This window comes from Panicum hallii, chromosome 3 (assembly GCF_002211085.1).
Source record: "Panicum hallii strain FIL2 chromosome 3, PHallii_v3.1, whole genome shotgun sequence".
NCBI lineage: Eukaryota > Viridiplantae > Streptophyta > Magnoliopsida > Poales > Poaceae > Panicum > Panicum hallii.
In genome coordinates, this window is record NC_038044.1 from 60,125,420 (window position 1) to 60,145,503 (window position 20,084).

The 20,084-nt window shown below is 45.3% G+C and overlaps 3 protein-coding genes across 10 annotated transcripts; all 3 read right to left on the reverse strand.

Moving 5' to 3' along the window:
- Window positions 1–3,469: 3,469 nt before the first annotated feature.
- On the reverse strand, window positions 3,470–6,537 carry LOC112886257 (GDSL esterase/lipase At4g28780-like). The gene is made up of 6 exons (XM_025952089.1): window positions 6,521–6,537; window positions 6,054–6,460; window positions 4,941–5,071; window positions 4,386–4,619; window positions 4,049–4,301; window positions 3,470–3,856 (listed from the first exon to the last, which is right to left on the reverse strand). Coding segments are annotated over exons 1-6 (1,284 nt in total). The 5' UTR covers window positions 6,523–6,537; the 3' UTR covers window positions 3,470–3,599.
- Window positions 6,538–7,643: 1,106 nt separating this feature from the next.
- LOC112886163 (UNC93-like protein 3) lies at window positions 7,644–15,718 on the reverse strand. Of its 5 annotated transcripts, none has more exons than XM_025951965.1 (10): window positions 15,352–15,718; window positions 15,076–15,239; window positions 10,043–10,106; window positions 9,854–9,967; window positions 9,669–9,713; window positions 9,262–9,497; window positions 9,083–9,173; window positions 8,700–8,812; window positions 8,491–8,617; window positions 7,644–8,299 (listed from the first exon to the last, which is right to left on the reverse strand). In XM_025951965.1, the coding sequence occupies exons 1-10, from the start codon at window positions 15,547–15,549 to the stop codon at window positions 8,117–8,119; spliced, it is 1,335 nt and encodes a 444-aa protein (XP_025807750.1). In that variant the 5' UTR covers window positions 15,550–15,718; the 3' UTR covers window positions 7,644–8,116. The 5 variants fall into 5 exon arrangements, with proteins under 5 accessions (XP_025807750.1, XP_025807751.1, XP_025807752.1 ...); XM_025951966.1 differs by having other exon boundaries at window positions 8,491–8,614; window positions 15,352–15,549; XM_025951967.1 differs by lacking the exons at window positions 15,076–15,239; window positions 15,352–15,718 and adding exons at window positions 11,123–11,286; window positions 11,373–11,815.
- Window positions 15,719–16,236: 518 nt separating this feature from the next.
- On the reverse strand, window positions 16,237–19,897 carry LOC112885981 (UNC93-like protein 3). Of its 4 annotated transcripts, none has more exons than XM_025951704.1 (10): window positions 19,681–19,897; window positions 19,465–19,602; window positions 18,829–18,892; window positions 18,634–18,747; window positions 18,432–18,476; window positions 17,671–17,894; window positions 17,494–17,584; window positions 17,136–17,248; window positions 16,906–17,029; window positions 16,237–16,747 (listed from the first exon to the last, which is right to left on the reverse strand). In XM_025951704.1, exons 1-10 carry the CDS (start codon window positions 19,845–19,847, stop codon window positions 16,562–16,564), a joined length of 1,266 nt encoding a protein of 421 aa, XP_025807489.1. In that variant the 5' UTR covers window positions 19,848–19,897; the 3' UTR covers window positions 16,237–16,561. The 4 variants fall into 4 exon arrangements, with proteins under 4 accessions (XP_025807489.1, XP_025807488.1, XP_025807491.1 ...); XM_025951703.1 differs by having other exon boundaries at window positions 19,454–19,602; XM_025951706.1 differs by having other exon boundaries at window positions 19,465–19,599; window positions 19,646–19,897.
- Window positions 19,898–20,084: the final 187 nt, after the last annotated feature.

Here is a 20,084-nt window from a genome sequence, read left to right on the forward strand (position 1 = left end):
GTTATTTCTTCATCTGACATGATAATTCTAATATTGTTCACAAATCTTATATATTTCTCTTACAGTTTCATAAACTACGAGAGAGATATATATGTTTTGTGAATAAATTTACATTTATTTTGTCAAATAAAGAAATGACCAAAACAAAAATTGTGCATCTTAATGAGTTATACAACTTTGTAGTTGAAAATATTTTTATCTGAATTAATTTACTACTTCAAAATATGATTTGAAAATTATCTTTACCTAGTGTTTTAAAAAAACACTCAGCAAAGGGACTCTTTGCCGAGTGTCGAAAAAAGGCACTCGGCAAAGAGTTTCTTTACGGAGTGTCTAAAAAAAGGCACTCAGCAAAGAGACTTTTGCTGAGTGTCAAAAACGACACTCAGCAAAGAGCCTCTTTGCCGAGTGCCTGAAAAAAACACTCGGCAAAACACTTGACACTCGGCAAAGATCTTTTCCGGTAGTGGGTACTAATGCTAAGTTTTCTAGTTTCACACCTAGGTTGCATGTAGTGTAAGAAACATAGCCCAATTAGACCGATAATTATGATTTTGGTGATTGTGTAACAGCATAGTCAATGGGACTATCAAGTGTGCGAGCTCATGATTTGTAGAATTTCTAGGTCCTGTGGATGAAATCCAATCCATAGTCAAATTGTCCAAATCACTGTCAAGGTGTCCAAATATATTTGAGGTGTTCAATTGACTACAGTAATGAATTGGATAAGGTTCAGCATGAATACAAGTATTGCTAAACCGACGACATCATATTTGAACTGAGCAATGCATTGAAAAATACAACTACGACCCAGCGCAGAGAAAGTCAGTAGCACCGAACCGACGCTACGAAGACAAGGCGTCGATGCAATATCAAATTGCAATGATTATTTGTACAGAAGCTCCACAAGGTTCAGGTCAAAACAGGCTTCAACACCGGTTGAACTGATGGTACCATCAAAGCCGTCGGTGCATTCGTAGTTCATTGATACAGTACCAAATTTGAAGTTGTTGCGTTTTGTCTCAGAGAATTTCTTCAAGACCGGTTGAACCGACTGTGCGTCGGTGCAAGGTGTCGGTACAATGACGCAAGCAAGCTCAGGCATGGTAGAGAGATGTTCAATAGCTAGCATGCAGATTCAGAGTGACCTGTTAAATTGATGGTTATGACCGGTTTAACCGACGCTTTAGGCTTTTTGGCAGAAAAGAATGCAACAGCTAGGAGTGGATCTCTAGACTATATAAGACCTCACCCAGGGTCATTTGAGATTGTTAGAATTCGTGTAAAGCACCCATACTCTAGAGAAGTTCTCCAAGACATCAAAGAGCTTGTTGATCAAATTCTTAGACTTTAACACAAGCTTTGTGAGTGATAGTGCTAGGCTAGCTCTAGTTTGGGTGAGAGAGAAAGGTGTAAATACCTTGTGTTAGTTCTTAACTGAACTTCAGCTGTAATCTCGGTGTGCTGGCCCCTTAGAGTTTTTGTGGCTCGTCGGCAAGTCTTCACCCCTCCGGCTTGGTATGGAGCGGCGATGATGGCTTTGTGCAGGGGAAGAGGAGACCCCTCCTTTGTGGAAAGCTTCATAGTGAAGGCGGTATCAAGGTGATCGGGGACTTAGCGTGAGCCTTAGTGGCTAAGCCTTTGTAGCAAGTTAAGGGGAGTTCCGGAAGAGATTTGGTGACCGGGAAGCAATACTCTTTGTGAGTGCTTCAACAATGTGGACTTAGGGTGACTTAGTGCCTACCGATACTACAGATAAATTCTCACATCAAGAGTTTGCTTCTTCTCATCCCCTTCTTTACTTGCAACTTGTGTGCTTTTACTTTCTTAGTATAGTATCTTGTTAGCATTGGCTATAGATTGTAAAATTTGTTTAGGATAAGAATTTTACACTAGATGAACCATAATTGCATATCTAGATAGCATGTTGTAGATTATATTTTTTTGCAAAATAGTTTGAGCTAGTTTGAACTATAGGTTAAAGTTTTAGAATCGTCTAGCTTACCCTTCCTTAGATTACGAGCACTGATTGCTCTCGAAGGAGACATAACTTCCTCATCCTATCGAGCTCTTCTACGACTTCGCACGTTGAGGGCCTCTTCTCACTAGACATCTCCAAGCACCTCTTAGCCAGCATTGCGGCCATTTCAAGAACCTCACCCATCACTTCACCCTTGATCCACGTGTCCAACAGCTTATTGAGCCTGCCATCCCTCACCGGCGTGAGGAAGTGGGCGGCGAGGCTCCTTTCCTCTTCAGGAGCGGACAGGGGCAACGCCTTCCTTCGTGTAAGGAGCTCAAGGAGGACAACAGAAACTAGAGGCAATAGAAAACATTGCAAATAAAAATTTTTGGAGAATCGTGTGCAAATGGAAATATCCCACATCTATCTGTGGGGTTTGGCTTCAGGGATCAGGAGTAAATAAAAAAGTGTGTTGGGGTTTGCAATTCTTTCTTGGTCAGTATAGTTATAATAGAAATGATTTTGCTTCTGAAGAACGAAAGGATAAAAATTTTACAAGATCATTCTAGCTAAGATGTTGGCCGCCCATATAGGAGAGGACCTAGATTTTTTTTTTAGATTAGGAGAAGATGACTTAGATGAGAATAGATTATGTGTTGCTTGGAAGTCATTTGATAATTCATATGGCTTGCTTGTTTGTTTTATACGTTTTCATTCTTAGTGCTGCAGTTTTGCCAACAACTTGTTGATGCTGCAACTCTCTCTCTCTCTCTCTCTATATATATATATATAATAATGTGATAATGTATTGGTAAGACTCCATAATTTTGTAAATGTATCGTTTATTCTTAGTGGACATCATATGAGGTTTCTGATTCTGTGGAACCAATTTTAATTTGATGCATGTTTGATTTTTCTTATATACATCACAATGTGGACATAAAGTAAATGTATGATCTGTATCGTTGGAAGATACACCTTTGATTCTTACATATATCACAATGAGGTAATAAACTACAACGACGCACGAAAGGGAAAAGGCACACCAAGGAGGGCCATGTACTTGACCATGCAAGCACGATAGATAAATGTGGAGTCACTTAGGACTCCTCCAACGGGGTGGCGTAATCGCCAGTACTAGACGAAGGAGAGAAAGAGCAGCACAGACGCGGGCAGACGCAAGCAGACATCTCGGTTGATGTGCAGCGAGGAGAGGAACTTTTGAATCCGTTCGAGACCAACGACTAGCGCTAACGAGCTGTTTTTTTAACTGTTCATTATTTGAATATTATTTCAACTGGCGATGTCGCCGGCCGTTGGAGGAGGCCTTAGTTGTTCTGCTTGCAATGGAACACTGCGCATAAAACCATTACGTACTTACAATGATTTGTGGATCATTAATCAAAGTTCTCCCCGTCCTCGATGATTCGGTATGGGTACTCGTATTTTCTTTCAATGCTACTACACGGTCGTTTAGTTAGAATTTATCTTTATTCCTTTTGGAGAGGAGCAACACCATTAGATGTATTTATATTAAGACTTTACTATGGTCTAGCTTTTGCCAATTGGCTTTATGCATTATCAAAGGTAGAGCCTGGGGTATTCCTTTTTATTTCATTATCGAAAAATAACACCATTAGATGGAGGAGCAAGGAGCTGTCGCCATGGACAGCGGTTCTTGCATCAGCTGTGCAAGGTTGATGGGCTCGGCATCCCTCGTCGAACCGTGGAAGAAGGAGAGGACAGCCCAGCGGTAGGCCTCCTGCGTCCCGTGCACCATGTCCCAGAAAAGGTACTCGTCGCGGTTCCCACAGAGGCTGGAGGCCATGGTGCACTCGACCTCGCCATTGAACTTTCCGCCGCCGCAGCACCCTCTCTTCACCTCACGCAGCCCTGGTCATGTGATCAAATCCAACCAACCGTTAGCAGAAGCATGTGATTTTTTTTTCTTTTTGATGTGCACACATTTTTTTTAAAAAAGGAAAATTCTTTGTGCCAAAATATGCGATCACCTAATTTGCATTTTTTTTTAAAAAAAAGCTACTAAATGCTTTACTATCACTTGTTCAAAATGTTTGTGCTTACCGGCTAGCGCCGGGTTGGCGATCATGTCGGAGTAGGTGTTGTAGAGGCTGGCGATGGAGTACTTCAAGAACGGCATGGAGGCCACAACAGCTTTGGCGATCTCGGTTCGGAGGAGGGCGTTGAACATCTGCGACAGGGAGTTGCCATTGGCGTCGCACTCGCCGTTGGCCGTGATGGCTCGTTGGCTCGGCAGGCACCCGGCGGGCACTAGGTCGAGCAGGGCCAGCCTCCGTGCTCCCAGCTCGTACAGCTCCTGCACATGCACTTGTTGTTGCTGACTTTGAGAGGCTATTTTCAGTAGTAAGATTAGCAGTTGGAGAGACAAGCTTATGCATACGTTGATGTACTTGAGGTAATCGGCGACCATGCCGGCGATGAACTCCGGCGCCTGGCTCATGGGCACGCCGTTGTCGAAGGCGTCGAAGTCGTTGCCACCGCTGCTGATGAGAAACAAGGACCGGGCCAGCAGGTCGTCCAGCCTCTCGCGATCCACCAGGCCAGTCCGGATGATCGTTGCCTTGTTCTCTGCGAACAGCTCGACTTGTTTGCGCAGGGTGATCGTCCCGTTCCCCTACACCCATGTACATAGTAGAAAGGTTCATGCCTCTTTTTGGCTTGACTTCAATTCTCTGACACTGCTGACTATAGTTAAAAATACTTCGTTTTGCAAACTCTATCAGATCAAACTTTTAAATCTTCAACTAACGAAATATTTTCCTTGCAAAGAAAACTGTCAATACGTTCTGAAGTATTTAGATTGGACAATTGAAAATCATATGTTTAGATTTAATTTATTGGAGTCCACTTTAGAGACCGTATCATTGTTCAAAACATCAAGAAGATGTGTTTGGAGGGAAATGGACGAGTGATGCACTAGGACTAACTGACTTACAGTGATGTCCAGAATGCCAGATCCACCGGATGCGTAGTTGGCGCCACCTCGGCCTCTAAGGAGATCGAGGCTTGATAGCGGCGTCAGCGAGAGGTAAGCAGGTGGGCTCATCTTGAATCCTAGGTGCTGTGCTGCAATTATATGTAACACTAGTAAAGACACTGAAGTTTCAGTAATAGAGAAATCCTTGCACACTTTTGCCTAATAGATTCTTCTATGTGGCAAAGTTGTTGAAATGCATGGGCTCGTACAACTCACCATAAATAGGATATTTTCGCTAAAAATGGATGGAAAAGTAACAATAGACTCTGCTTTTAATATTTCCCATGTGTGTTTTTCCTTTGATTTATGTATCATCAGAATGATATAAAAATCGGATTGCGTGCGGTTTCACAGAAAGGAACTATTTCTTTTTTCTTAAGAGAAAAGTTACCATGGCACCACATGTTATGGCACATGCTATTCAATCACGCGACAAAGGTCATGCAGTCGGCCTGTAACATGACCTACTCTTTCAGAAATTGTTACCAAGTGTTTTTGTAAAAAAAAATTGTAGCGAAGGCCGGAGCATACAATTTTCACTATGATAACAAAGTATGAAACTTGCTACAAAGTCTACACCAACTTTGTGTACACGTAGCAATTTCGCTGCAATTGTAATCTGACGGCTCAATTCTCCAATGCAATTGATGTGTTTCTACTTTCTAGAAATACTACAATAATGGTACCTCAAAGATATTGACACCCCAGCTGCTCATCATTGTGCCTAATTAAACCCCTCGGCCCCATTTCAGTAACAATTGCGCTGCTCATTTCTTCTTCCCAAATGAGATGAAACAAACTCTCATTTATTTTACTGTTTATTCAAGTTTAGTAATCGGCAATAGCCAGCTTGTTCATTTCTATTACGATTACTGTTTTGGAAACAAGCGGGTCTCAAATTCTCAATACCAATGGCAACTTCCAAGCTCGTTTAACCCAGTGAATTTCAGTTCAGCAGGTTTTGCCTGAACGATTCAGCTCGTTTCCTAAGAATTTCATGGGACAGAGCAGGGTCACCGTCACCTCGCCGGAGCAGAGGAGGCAAGAGACATTGCAGGGGCGGGAGTGTACCTATGATGTCGGCGAGGTTGTAGCCGTTGGTGAATCGGCCGGTCCGCCGCAAGACGGTGCGCGGGAGGTCGATGCAGTTCGGCGGCAACGCCCTGGGCGCTGGCGGCGGCAGGAAGTTGTTGTTGCCGGCGTCCACCAGCGAGTCCCCGAACACGTACATCGCCGGGACCACCGGGCGGCCACGGCCGGCGGCGGAGCTCCCGGTGCCGGGCGCATCCTCGCCGGTCGCCGCCGAGCAGTGCACGGCCGCGGCGGCTGCCAGCACCAGCAGAGCGGCGGCGACGCCGACAGCTGGAGCGGTCATGAGCAGCGCGCTTGAATTATTGAGGCAGAGCCAGACACCAGCAGGGAGCAGGTGTGCTAGCCCGGTGTGGCGATGCGTCGTGTCGTGGGTTGCGGTGCTCCACATGCGATGGCGTGCGCGCTGGCACACTGCGCTCGGACCACCTCCATTCCGAATGTGAAACATGAGGGAGCAGGAACTTTGGTACGTCTTGAACAGTGGTTGCGTTTCCCCTGCACATTCAGGCTATGGAGCACAATTTAGCTTCTTCATTTCCTACTTTTGGGTGCACAGGTTATGGTTTTTGAAGTAGAAAATCACAAGCTAACCGGCAGTCACAATCACTCAATGGTGCTTGGACCTTGGAGGGGCAAAACAAACTATATATATTGCATATTCCTACAGGATTAGGGCAGTGATCGTCCATCAATGCACTTTTACAGTTTTTAAGTATATGTGATGCACCAATTCATGTGCAACCCTAGATTTTTCATGTCTCCAACCAAACCTAAACTGTTCACCTTCTTATTCACGATGAAGCTAAAGTCCCATTTTACGGACAAGGTACACTGCATTATATATATATATATATATATATATATATATATATATATCAAGATCCGTCCTCAGATCTTTCTATGAATGCTTTTAATGGATGTTTATTTTTTGCACCGTGCGCTATTTTTAGACAAAATGTCCAATCCGCTCGGTCATCTTGATGAATAACAGGATGCCGCACTGAAAAGCGAAGGTGCTGATAACGGCATGCCATGAAGATAAGTTTGCCACATGTTGGCCAGGGAGTAAAAGACAAGTCACACAGTAGCCAAAAGGAGCACAGTGCAAAGTAACCACTAAATTTGACAAAAGGGTAAGAAATATTTGCCAAGTCAGATTCAAGTGCCGACTAACCAAGGGTCATTTTTACCTTATTACATCCATGAAAGCCGTGCCCGGGGTTTTCATTCCGCAGTGGAGTGGAGTAGGTAGGCGATGGATGGACCAGCAAAATCCTAGAGCCAGCCAACACATGCCAAACATGACCAGGACGTTTCGCTCGAACCATTCAGCTTGTTTCCCAAAAAGTTTCAGGGATCAGAACAGAGTCTCATCGCCCCACCGGACCAGAGGAGGCAAGTGGCGCTGTGGGAGGCGCCGGCGCCATTCCGCGGCACACTTGCCGATGAATTGAGTTTTCTGCTCGAGTTGAACTGTACGATTCCTGGTTAGCTCACGTTTTCTGCTCGACGAGTTGATGTAGGCAGTTTCATATACTGCCATGTGCCAATTTTCAGAAGATTAAAACATGTTACAACATGTTCCATTACCCCCACTCAATTATAGCATCTTTCAGGCCTTTTGGAACACGAGAATTTCATGATGATGATCATCATCACTCTGTTGAACAGAAATTCGAGAGGTTTACAAGGAATCCTGTGGTCCAAACGAAAGAACATTTCTTACAACGTAAACCTTTTTTTTTTACCTACAACATTGCTGCAGAGAAGCAAAAGGAGAGGACCAGCACCAGCAAGCTAGAAGCAAGCCCGATGGGCAGTTTCCCCGTTCTGCAGCCTGCTACAACTTCGCTTCAGCAAATGGCTGAAACAAATGGTGTGAGATGGTGCCACAGATCGCACCTGGTGGGTGCTGCATTTCCCGTTCATCTCACTGGTGTATACTGAATACAACATGGGGATGGCACAGTCCACAGGCCACTGGTAATACTGACGAAATCACATTGGCCCCCGGTTTGGATGTCGGCTAATGGAATTGCGCCTTAGGGTCTGACGGTCGATGACTTCTCGACGACAAGGGTCAGGAACATGAATGAGCCAAAGGAGATGAAGAGGCCTGTGGTCATTAAGATAAGCATGGCCTGCAGCGTGATGTTTGGGCTAAGGAAGAAGATGACTGCAATGGCACCTGATTGCCACACCTTCAGCTGTGCAAAGGCAGCCTCCTGCATTTGCCATGTTGTCAAAATTGATTCATCATTGAAGCCAAGTGGTTATGCCAGGGAATAAAACTTTTCAAATTGTACTCTTTGAATATCAAATTAATTGATTCACAAGCCAGCTAACGAGATCAAAGCATAGTATTCATGCCATGTGTGTATATGAAACACTTTAAAATGCACTAAAATAAGATTACCTTGACATCTTCGAACAGCAGTCCAAGGAGTGCACTTAACTGTGTATTCAAGACACCATCACCAACACCCCATAAGGCACCTATGAATAGTGGTATTGCTGCACCAAGCAGCCCAGACATTGGACTGCTGGCAGGATAAAGATGAGTAAAAATGTAAAATACAGTAGAGCCACAGGCACAACTAAAGTATAATATACAAAACACCATACCTGTAAAAGAGAAGCAACCAGAATAGGACTACAGCCTGAAGAATAGCTCCGACCGACACTATAAATGCTGCTGAATGAAGTCCAGAAGTCAAGCGTCCAGCAATCAATGAACACTGCAATGCCAGACATGTTACAAGAATCAGGTAAACATGCAGTATGTCTTTTTTTCAAGTAGCTCAAATGGAATGGTTCTAGGTTGCAGATATCTGGGGAACAGGATATGCTGTCGTTGCTAGTGTGACTATATCATGGTCCAAGGGCAAAATAATACAGAATGTAGCATAAAAATGGTACGAGGAATAGAGGATATCTGTCAATATTTTCGGGGCAAAAGAAGGATAAAATGAATCATTCAACAAGGGGGTCATTTTTATTTTACATACAACTACATCAGCTGCACCATAAATTGCCATGGCTCCGCCAACACCACTGATGCCAAGAACAGGTGTTACGATACTCTTTGTGAATATCGCCCTTCAGAAAAATCCACAGAACTGTCTTAGAAAAATGCTTACTAAGAAGTGAACAACCATGGATGTTGAAAACAACATGAGCTTCTTACCATACAAATGCCTGCTGTAAACCTGAATATGCAATAAGAGGGATGGTAAGAAGCATTCTTCGGTCCTTAAGCGGGGCAACAATGTATTTCAACATAGCTCCAAATGAGGAATGTGTTGGAGCATTATCTCTTTTCTCATCTCTTTTCGAAAGTAAACACATTAATACAATGCCCACAATCATGCAGCCAAGAAACACAGCAAACAGCACATTTTTCCCCGTGACACTTCCACCATCCTGAAGCAATATTAGAGACAGAGGATCAAACAAAATGGCACCACAAATGTAACAAAATGACATTAAGAAAAGAACCTTAATTTACCTTTAGCTACTAATTATCATTATCAAGAACATAATGCCAAATGTAAAAAGAAACTGCAGTTTGAAATATTATAATGTGACGCTAACCTTTCCATTTCTCAATAGAGCAAGCGAGATCAAATTTCCAATGACCTACATAGTTCAAATGTAGTATTAGTCAAAAACAATTATACTGTAGAAGAGAAATAGACAATACAGTTAAGGGATGAAGAATAAATACTAGAATATCTCCTAGCATGTTTCGACTAAGCGGAGCTCTTGGACAACTGTACCTGTGTGCTAGCAAACATTCCCCAAAACTCCCCATTGAAGCTCCCTAAAGTTGGACCCTCGGGCAAATTATTTTCTCTTGCATGACTAAGGGCAGCTGATGTAAGGTACGTACCCTGCAGTGCAGTGTATAGGTGTGTGAGATGGAAGAAACAGGGACTAAACATTTCAGAGAAAAGCTAAGCTGTTACCTGCCCAACCCAAATGATCGATGCAGTAAAACCAAGGTAGAGTGAAGCTGGCACCATTGTGTACCTGAAAATTTGTCATTCAAGTAAAAATTATACAACAGGCATCATGTTGAATGTATTACAACTTTCTGTAGCATTTTACACAACTGAAACACCCACTACATTAGGAAGCACATCAGCTAGGATCAAGCTACCCATGTACAAACAACTTAGGTATATCAACAAAAAAATTGAAGATTCCCTAGTATAAAGTCAGGAGAGAGTCCCCAAAGGGCATATGCTGAGAAGCCCACTAAATTCAAATACATTTTATTAAGAACCCAGGGAACTGAGTCCCTTCCAGCTCCTTACTGCAGACCATAAAAACAGGTAGAAACATGACACATATACTACCTTGTGTCCCATTGACATGGCCTAAACCTTCCAACGGTCTCAATTTTGCGCACTCTCCATAAAATTCAAACTATAGGGCACTTCCAAACAAGAGTTAATCAAGTAGAATAAACATCGCAACCCTAACTCAAAATGAACATTATCACCAAACAAGTCATTTGATCAGAAAGGTTTCTATCATGCATCCAATTCCAATCCAACAGACTACCACAGCGCAAGCAAACCATCTTTTGCATCAGACAAAGTGAGATCAAATACAGCAGCACACCAATACTGGAAAAAAGGCTTCCGCCACTGGAAACCGCCAAAAGCCCCGTGGTGGCACAGCTGTTGAACTAAAAGGAGTCCGTTTGACCTTTTTGGCCTGAAGAGATGTTAGGCGGCTGTACAGAGGAAATGTAAACTGATGAGCATAACACATTAGCTACCTCTATGTCCCAATCACCGGGGCCCAACGATCAGATTTGAATGTGATATAATTTCTACAGCTATGTCCCAAACTACCAATCACTGGGACAGGAGAAATGTCAGTACGCATCCTCTACCCAAACAGGAACTACAGCACACTATCAAACAGGACGCCGCTTAGCTACGCATTTTATCAAACGGGCAGCACGCATGCAACTCCAAACCAGCACGGTACCACAGCATTAGCAAGGGTCCGATCCGCAATCAAGACGCACGCACCATGTCGGGACGAGGTTGGCGAGGATGAAGAGCACGTAGCCGCTGCTGCCGACGACGAGCGCGCGCTTGGGCCCTATCCGCGTGACCACGGGCGACGCGGCCACGGAGAAGAGCGTGAAGGAGGTGTAGAGGATCCCCATCGAGACGGTGCCCAGGTCGCCCTCCTGCACCGCGGACCGCACCGATGAGAACGAGCGCGAGAGGGATCGGGAACCCGCTGCGGGGGGGACGAAACAGGGGAGGATAGAACGCGCACGGTGTTGACGGAGGTCTCGAGGTTCTGGGCGGCGCTGTAGGCGGAGAAGACGAAGAGGAACGCAGAGGAGAGGAGGTGCGCGTCGACGGCGTGGCTCCGGCCGCCCGCCGGCGGCGCAGCGATGAGCGGCGAGGCCGCGGCCTCCTCGTCGCGGTGGGCGTCCATGGCTGCCGGTCTGCGCGGGCGTGGGGCACGAGGGGTCTAGAGGGCAGCTCAGTGAAGTGAGAGGGGGAAGCTTCTAGAAGCTCTTATAGTCGGGGGCCTCGAGGTGGGGGGAGGTCCGGCCGGTGGCCGGCGCGGGAGCGGAGGAGACGAGACGAGGCAGGCGGCCGGGCCGAGCGTGTGCCTGGAGGTGGGGCCCGCAGCGCAGTGAGTCACTGGCTTGTCCGTAGCGGGTCGGTAGCTGATGATTTCCTGCGCCTTTTGTCCGTGTGTCCTTGGATGTTCCTCTCCAAAGCTTTCCAAGTGGATAGAAGCCTTTGCATCATCATCGAAGCTAACAAGAAAGACAGTTTGAATCACCAGACGGCCATCGTACGCCAACCAGGATCTGAAATCGCCGCCAATTTCAAAAAGAAATGGTCTCTTTTGTGGTTTCTTGTGAACTCGATTCCAATCTGGGAATTTAAAATACGAAATGAGACAAACAGTACCATGTTGCGATTTTTTGTCATTTGTGTTTTCAGCCCCACTCGAGCTCTGTATCTAATATCTCAACATAATTTCTGTCGTCCTTATAAAAAAAACATGGTTTCTGTCGATGGTAATTATACAATGTAGCAGGTCTTGCAATGCCAGCAAAGACTCAAAGTGGACTGTGAGATCATTTCTGCTACAAGGAGGATTGCAAGGGATCTTGGCATCTTGCAGACTCTGCCGCTGGTCTTTTCTTTTGTTTTTTCTTTTTTTGAAGCACAGACTCTGCAGGCTTGCAGCACTAGGTAAAAGCAGTGGCCTGCACCCGCGTTGGCGTGCTCTTGGAGCCTTTGCCAACACGACTTGGAGCCATTGCCAACACGACGGTGACAGTCGTTGGCCTTTGCTGCCGCTAAGTAAAATAGTGTCATGTACTCCAACGGATTCCGCCATTTGTCAGGTGACGCGTCTGATCGGATCACGCAAGTACCAACCACCAGCGGCCGACGCGACTGCCCTACTCCAACCGCTCCACGCCTCCACGGACTCGCACTCCTTTGTTCTTGCCCTTGCACTTGCATGATTGGAGTACTCACTGTTTCGCGTACTGTTGCTAGCAATGGAAGGGTTCGATTGGATACAAAGCTACTAACGGCCAAGTTTGATATGAATCCATGACAGGGTACAATTACACACAACAAAAATAGTTGTAGGCTAGAATCAAGAAATGGTATCCACAAGGGCTCGATTTAAGCAAATCAAACTTAATGAAATTTTTAAAAGGATGTAGGCATTCATCCGTGAATGTTCAAGGCCGGAATTTTTCCTCAACCTAAAAAAATGAAAATTTTAAAACAATTAATGAGAGGATTTCGTTATTTATTCTCTTCCATCCACCGATGTCATATTTTCGTCCACCTACCACATTTCCTAATTCACGTTCCTCCTCCACGCGCAACTTCTCCTTATTTGTGTTCCTTGTCCACCTACCATAAACAAGGGCGCTAAAACGGATATAAAACCTTCCCCTACCCGAACAGCTCCTCAACTTGAAGAAACTTAGGAATATCTTCGTTGGCGACTTGTAGGTAATGTAAACCGGTAAGATCTTGATATGATTTATGTCTTGTTTATCTTCAAATCTTGTAGGTTGTGGCATGGCGAGCAATGTCGCTGATATAGTCGAACGGTCTAACTAGATCCAGATGAGGTAGATCAGATTTGAGGCATGTCTCTAGTTGAATCTATTAGCTAGGTTGTGGCATAGCAAGTGACGTTGCAGGGATATCTAGTTAGATCCAAATGAGGCAGCTCGGTTTCGAGGCTTGCTTCTAGTTGGATCAATTAGGTTGTGGCGTGGTGACCAACGTTAGTCTGGTCCAGTTGGATCTTTAAGGTTACAGTATGGCGAGCGGCAAAACGTTTTTGACAAATCTAACTAGATCTATATGAGGCGGCTTGGATTTGAACCCTGCTCTAGTTGGATTTATTAGGTTGTGAAATGAGGAGATGCTTGTTGATACATCTAACTAGATCTAGTTGAGGCAACTCAGATATGAGGTCTGCATAGATCTAGTATGTGGTGGCTTGATGATCAATATAATGGTACATGTACACAAATCTGGCATGGTGAGCTACGCTTCTAAAAGATTTAACAAGTTGAATCTAGATTAGGAGGAGGATTGGCATGGGAAACGATGTTTTGTTCCCCTGCTAAAATCAAGGAACGTGATTGTTGGTATGAACGGGCAGATCCAATGACGGAGATCGATTGAAAGCATTGTGCCAACTTGCTAAACACAGGGACCGCTTCACATTTGACCTTTTTCATTCTTTCAATAGTTTTTTTTAATCTTCTCTGCATAGAGCCCACCAGATCAGCTATCAAGTTAGAGCGAACTGGGTGGATTTGCCATAGAAATCGATACCCTTGAGGTGACTTTAGCGACGTTGTCTTCTCTGCCATTAGTGTCCTCTTTTTAGGGACACCCTCGAGATAGTGGCACTAGTCACTACTGGCTGAGAACACAACGGCGGCTAGATCAACTTAATGGCGTCGGTCACTGTGCCTGGTCTCAGAATCAACCTAGTTTGGTCAAATCCAATCACAAACATCGGGGGGGGGGGGGGGGGGTGGGGAGGGGGGTTCAAACAAAAAAGGACGGCTCAGTCGGTGGTTTCCAAGTGGAAATGATTAACTAAAGAGTCGACTATGAAAGAGTCCATGAGAAGTGCCAAAACCTGAACAAATCTGTCATACCATGTTGCCGTGTTTCGCAGAAAAAATACGAATCCATCAAAAAAACAAAGATTTTGGATGGTTCGCAGGAGGCGATATAGGAATTTTGGAGGAAAGGAAAGAGATGGAATGCGGGACGGCAGCAGTGGATACCGCATTGTTTTCGTCTGCACGTATTTGCCAGCAGGTAGGTGCCAGATGGGATCGCAGAGCTCACCAGCCACCAGCAAATGACACGGGACACGCGGAGAAACCTGAAAATATCCTTGGCGATCGGCACTTGAGCAAGCAAATTCTTGTGAGGAAATGTAGACGCAGTATTTCGAAAAGAAGAAGAAGAAACGTCCAGGTTTAGAACTGCCCAGGTTTGCAGTGTTTCCACTTTCCACGACCCCCATCACATTCTTACCAGTAGAATTTTTTGTTCCCTCAAGTTGATTTCATTGTAAATTATTGTGAATTTTTCTTCTGGCAGGCTTAGCAGGCCCTCAAAACTTTTGCACCTACCACCTCAGCATTCCCCTGTTTTCTATCACGCCACCTCGGCCGCCGTCTACAACCAGTCATAGACTCTAGTTCAGGATTCAGAAGGACACGATTAGCCTTGTCAGAATTGTCCGTAAGATTCATAAGCTACCGCACTAGACTGGCAGAATCCATATGCTCTGATGCAAAGCAAGCATCCCGGATTCCCAGGATGAGGAAGTGATTCGCAGTGAGCAATGAAGACTGCTGCTGCCGGCTGCCCGGCTGTCGCATTGCGGTTGCAGAGGAAACGATCCGAGAGAAAGGGGAAGTGGCCGGAGGCGCGTGCGAGCGTACCAGGAAGGGGCGAGGTTGGCGGCGATGAAGAGGAGGTAGCCGGAGGTGCCGACGACGAGCGCGCACCTGGACCCCATCCACCGCACCACCGCGGAGCCCACCGCCGAGAACGCCGTGAAGGACGTGTACAGCACGCCCAGCGAGATCGACCCCAGGTTCTCGTCCTGCGAGCGGCGACACGGGTGAGGACGCGTGCGCCGTCGCAGCTCCGGTGGAGCAGCGGAGCTGGGCCCGCGGCCGCGAGGGGAAGCGGCTGGTTGGGCTTGGGGCACGTACCGTGTTGACGGTGCTCTGGAGGTTCTGCGCGGCGTGGTAGGCGAGGAAGACGAAGAGGAACGCCGAGCTCAGCAGATGCACGTCGCGGGGGGTCGCCGCCGCCGACGCCCGGCGGGCGCCGGAGCCGGGGACCAGGGGCGCGGCGGCCTCCTCGACGTCGCCGGCGGCTGCGGCGACCTCTGCTTCGGGCGGGGCCATGGAGGCGTCGGGAATTCGGGATGGGCGGGCGAATTTTGGGGAGGAGGTGGCGTGCGCTCTGCCAATTCGTCACCGTGCTTGACTGCTTGTGATTTGGGGAACGCGAGGACAGCCGGCTGGGGATTAGAAATTAGAAATTCATATTTTCAATCATACCCCGCGGGTACGACAATAATTTGCAAGAATCAGAACGATGAACGAATCACAAATGCGAACTTAGAATATGCAGACGAGCCGGAAAGCTTTAATCGGTCCGTTTAAATTAAATTCAAATTTCGATCCGCCTAAGCATCAGCAAGATTTGTGGCACTGCTACAGCACCATTGCGTTTGAGACAAATGAGACCGTGATGGCCACCGAGCATACTTTGTCAGTCTCCTTGCTTTTAGTCATCTTTCTCCAAATCTCCCTTAAAATCTATATTTATTAAGACCCGTTTGGATTGTAGGACTAAACTTTAGCCCTCTTAATTAAATGCCACATGAACTAATTGCTAGGCTAATTACACAGATAATGGCTAGTTGGTAGTTAGAAACCATTAGCCCTTGATTAGCTCTAATTAGCTCATGGTTAGGCTATTAACACAACTAGGGCTAAACTTTAGTCATCTTGTTTTAGCTCATCCAAACGGGTGGCTTTCCCTCAAAAAGGACAGTCATGAAGGCTGATGATCACAGACACATAACATTATGTGGATCTCGTGGATTCATGGCATGTATACAACTCAATTCCCATTTCGGTTTTAAAACTGTACAGTTATGTGATTCTGTGAAGTAGTAATAAATAGTTTTTTTAGTACACAAAACCATGTACTTGTCTAACGGACTTTACTTCAGCAATGTCTGAACCGAATAGCACTGCAAAACATCGTGTCAACTCATATATGATGGATGAGGCATTTCCCTTCCGTGCCGCTGGTGAACACAAAACGGGGCAGTTGCAATGCTGATAACAGAGACGAAGATGCAGGGTCGGGCTCCAGTTTGGTTGGGCAATGGATAACAGATTTGCCTCAGGATCTGACAGCCGATGATGACTTCTCGACGGCAATTGTGAGGAATAGGAACGCGCCGAATGAGATGACGAGGGACGCAGTCATCAACACGAGCATGACCTGTAGCATGATGTGCAGGCTCAGGAAAAAGATGGTGGCAATGGCACCACATTCCCAGACCTTGAACTGTGCAAAGGCAGCTTCCTGCATTTGCCATATTGCCGAACTTAAGCATTCATCGGAGTCGGAAATACAGGGAGCGAATGAAACATCAAAGTGTATGTTTGAAATATTATCAGAAAGAAATTGTAAACCAGCAAATGAGACCGTGGCATCGTCTTCATCCCATAAGTGTAGATTACCTTGGCATCTTCGAACATAAGTCCAACAACTGCATTTAATTGTGTATTCAACATCCCATCACCAACACCCCATAAGGCGCCTATGAGTAGCGGAGCCGCTGCGCCAAGCACTCGATCCATTGGGCTGTAGAAAGATAAAAATATGAGTGTACAACTTTTATCCCAAAAAACGATGAGTGTACAACAGTGTGACAAACACAAATGAACAGTGGCATTTTAAAGAAATCAACCTGTAAAAAAGAAGCAACCAGAATAGGACTACAGCCTGGACAATAGCTCCAAATGACACTATTAATGTAGCTGAATAAAGTCCAGAGGTCAAATATCCAGTAACCAGTGCACACTGAAATGTCAAGCATGTTCCAAAGGTCAGGTAAAATATGTGGATAACTGCAAACCTTTGACTAGTCATTAATACTTTTCAGCTATTCTTGCCGGTAATAGCCCCGTCAGGACATTCGGCATTGGCAAATGAAATAGAAATAGAGTTCAGAAATGGTACAGTAATTCAGGATAGTTAAGATGTTAGTGGAGAAAAGGAAGGATACAGTAACAATTTGACAATCAGGTCGTTGTGATTTCACCTACAACTGCACAAGCTGCACCATAGATAGTCATGGCTCCACCAACTCCAGAAATGCCAAGCACAGGTGTTACAATGCTCTTTGTGAATACAGCCCTTTAGAAGAATCCACATTATTATTTTCTTTAAAGAATAGCATAATAAGAAAGAGAACAACTATGGATATATAATGGGCTACTTACCAGACAAACGCATGTTCTAGGCCTATATATACCATAAGAGGGATAATAAAAGGCATTCTTCGGTCCTTGAGTGACTCCAACATAGCTCCGAATGAGGAATGCAATGGATCATTATATCCTTTCTCCTCTCTTTTGGACAGTAAACACAATAATACAATGCCCACTATCATGCAGCCAAGAAACACAACAAATAAAAGATTTTTCCCTGTGACACTTCCTCCATCCTGAAGTGTATGAGAACCAAAGCATCAAGAAAAATAAAAATTTACATATTTACATGTATAAGTTCAGGAAAAAATTAACAGTAAGCATTGATCCATTTGCATGAAGGCATGATTGGTACTCCTGTTCACAATATATTTTTGTGAACAAAGAAAACACAATATTTAGGTGATGTATAAGACAATTGAACCATGTTGGCCAAACTAGATAGACTAGAATGTCCACCTAATAAAAAGCATGGTCAAATTCTACAAGTTACTTTGCTTCTATGTTATTTTTGTATGTGTATGCGGGATAAGTATTTTGCAGCTCATGCAATCGCTTTAGAGTTTATGATTACATCAAAACTAGGACAACCTAGATAGTTAACTGCTGGGAAAACTAGAGAAGTAATGTTAAATTGATTCATTTTCAGTATTAGCACAATCATGACCTCAATTCTAGTTTTATTTCATAATTACTTGTAGCAGGAACATAAAACCAAATGCCAAGAAATTGGCACTTTGGAATATTTCTGGAATATTCTAGCACGATCTAACCTTTTCATTTCTCAGTAGAGCAAGCGAGAGCAAATTTCCAATGACCTACAATATTCAAATGTAGTACAAGTCAAAAGTTGTTGTACTACTATAGAAGACATGAGTCCTGAAAGAAGTAGATGCTGCATTTGTGGTGTGAAGAACAAATACTTAGAATATATCCAATCATGTTTCTACTAATAATAGCTCGTGTAAATCTGACCTGCGTGCTAGCTATAATTCCCCAGAACTCTCCAGTGAAGTTTCCCAAAGTTTGACCCTCGGGCAAATTATTGTCTCTTGCATGACTCAGGGCAGCCGATGTAAGATATGTACCCTGCAGATCGAGAAGAACATAGTTGTGTGAGCTGGATGGACTCAAAGGAGACAGCAGTTTATGGAAACATAGTTCAGTTACCTGACCCACCCAAATGATCAATGCACAAAAACCAAGGTATAGTGAAGCTGGCACTATTGTGTACCTGACAATTTGTTAAGTTAACATTATGGGAAAGGCGGCATGTTGCATGTACTGAACTTCTACTTAGTATTTTGATTTTTGCACAACTGAAACTTAGTATTTTGATATTGGCACAACTGAGACACCAAGTAGAATAGGAGGCTCATTATAGGAGTTACAAGAATCCAATAACGTTCAGTCCATATTAAAAAGAGAGAGTCCTTACTCCTTATTAAGTGTCAGTTAAACTATGCAATACATACTAAATTTGCACATTCTGACATCCAAAGAAGCTGCCCTGGTGAGTTGATCCAAACTCAATTATTGGCCGAAGGGAGGCCGCAGAGCTTGAAAACTGACGGCAATTTAACACATAAAGTACCGATATGTCCCAAACATTGGGACCAAATGTTTCACTTTTCTGAACTTAACACATATACTACCAGTATTCTGAACACGCGGAGTGGCCAAAGGCTAATTGATCTAAGAAGTCACAGAGCAGAATTACTGAATCATCACTCGGAGTCGCCCCGCCAAGCTAGGAATTCTATCAAACAGGCACCGGGCATCCAGACCGAGATACAATGCACGCACCATGTCGGGACGAGGTTGGCGAGGATGAAGAGCACGTAGCCGCTGCTGCCGACGACGAGCGCGCGCTTGGGCCCCAGCCGCGTCACCACCGGCGGCGCGACCACCGAGAAGAGCGTGAAGGAGGTGTACAGGATCCTCCTGCAGCGCGAGCCCGCCGTAGAAGCTGAGAAGCGGACACGACGCCACGACGGCCGAAACGGAAGATAGGGGGCGTACCGTGTTGACGGTGCTTTCGAGGTTCTGGGCGGCGCCGTAGGCGGCGAAGACGAAGAGGAAGGCGGCGGAGAGGATGTGCGCGTCGGCCGCGGGGCTCCGCGTGCTGCCCGCCGGCGCGGCGAGGAGCAGCCCGGCTGCGGCTGCGGCCTCCTCGTCGCGCTGGGCATCCATAGCTCCCCGCTAACGAGTAACGCCTCTGCCCGTCTCGTGCTTTTCGTCCGAGCATTTCGAATTGATTTTTCCGGGTCCACGTCATTTGGTCAGAGCATTTCGAATTAGTACGTCACGACATGGGCCCACCGCCCGCGAGAAGTCGAGGAGTCGAGGACTGAGGTCTCTCCCAAAACGTCCCAAAACTTGCATCATGGAATCTGAATATCTGATGCTCATATTGTTAGCTAACT

What these genes read in the sequence shown, in the direction of transcription:
- LOC112886257 (XM_025952089.1), bottom strand. An exon ending in ATTACCTCAAGTACATCAAC is followed by an intron (nt 4,302 to 4,385) that starts GTATGCATAAGC and finishes GTGCATGTGCAG; the next exon opens with GAGCTGTACGAGCTGGGAGC. An exon ending in CGCCAACCCGGCGCTAGCCG is followed by an intron (nt 3,857 to 4,048) that starts GTAAGCACAAAC and finishes TCACATGACCAG; the next exon opens with GGCTGCGTGAGGTGAAGAGA.
- LOC112886163 (XM_025951965.1), bottom strand. Translation starts at nt 15,549, where the DNA reads ATGGCCCCGCCCGAAGCAGAGGTCGCCGCAGCCGCCGGCGACGTCGAG. An exon ending in TCCAGAGCACCGTCAACACG is followed by an intron (nt 15,240 to 15,351) that starts GTACGTGCCCCA and finishes CGCCGCTCGCAG; the next exon opens with GACGAGAACCTGGGGTCGAT. An exon ending in TGCTGTTCGAAGATGTCAAG is followed by an intron (nt 8,300 to 8,490) that starts GTAATCTTATTT and finishes TGGCAAATGCAG; the next exon opens with GAGGCTGCCTTTGCACAGCT.
- LOC112885981 (XM_025951706.1), bottom strand. Translation starts at nt 19,851, where the DNA reads ATGGATGCCCAGCGCGACGAGGAGGCCGCAGCCGCAGCCGGGCTGCTC. An exon ending in GCCAACCTCGTCCCGACATG is followed by an intron (nt 18,893 to 19,464) that starts GTGCGTGCATTG and finishes ACAAATTGTCAG; the next exon opens with GTACACAATAGTGCCAGCTT. An exon ending in TGGTTGCTTCTTTTTTACAG is followed by an intron (nt 17,030 to 17,135) that starts GTTGATTTCTTT and finishes ATCTTTCTACAG; the next exon opens with CCCAATGGATCGAGTGCTTG.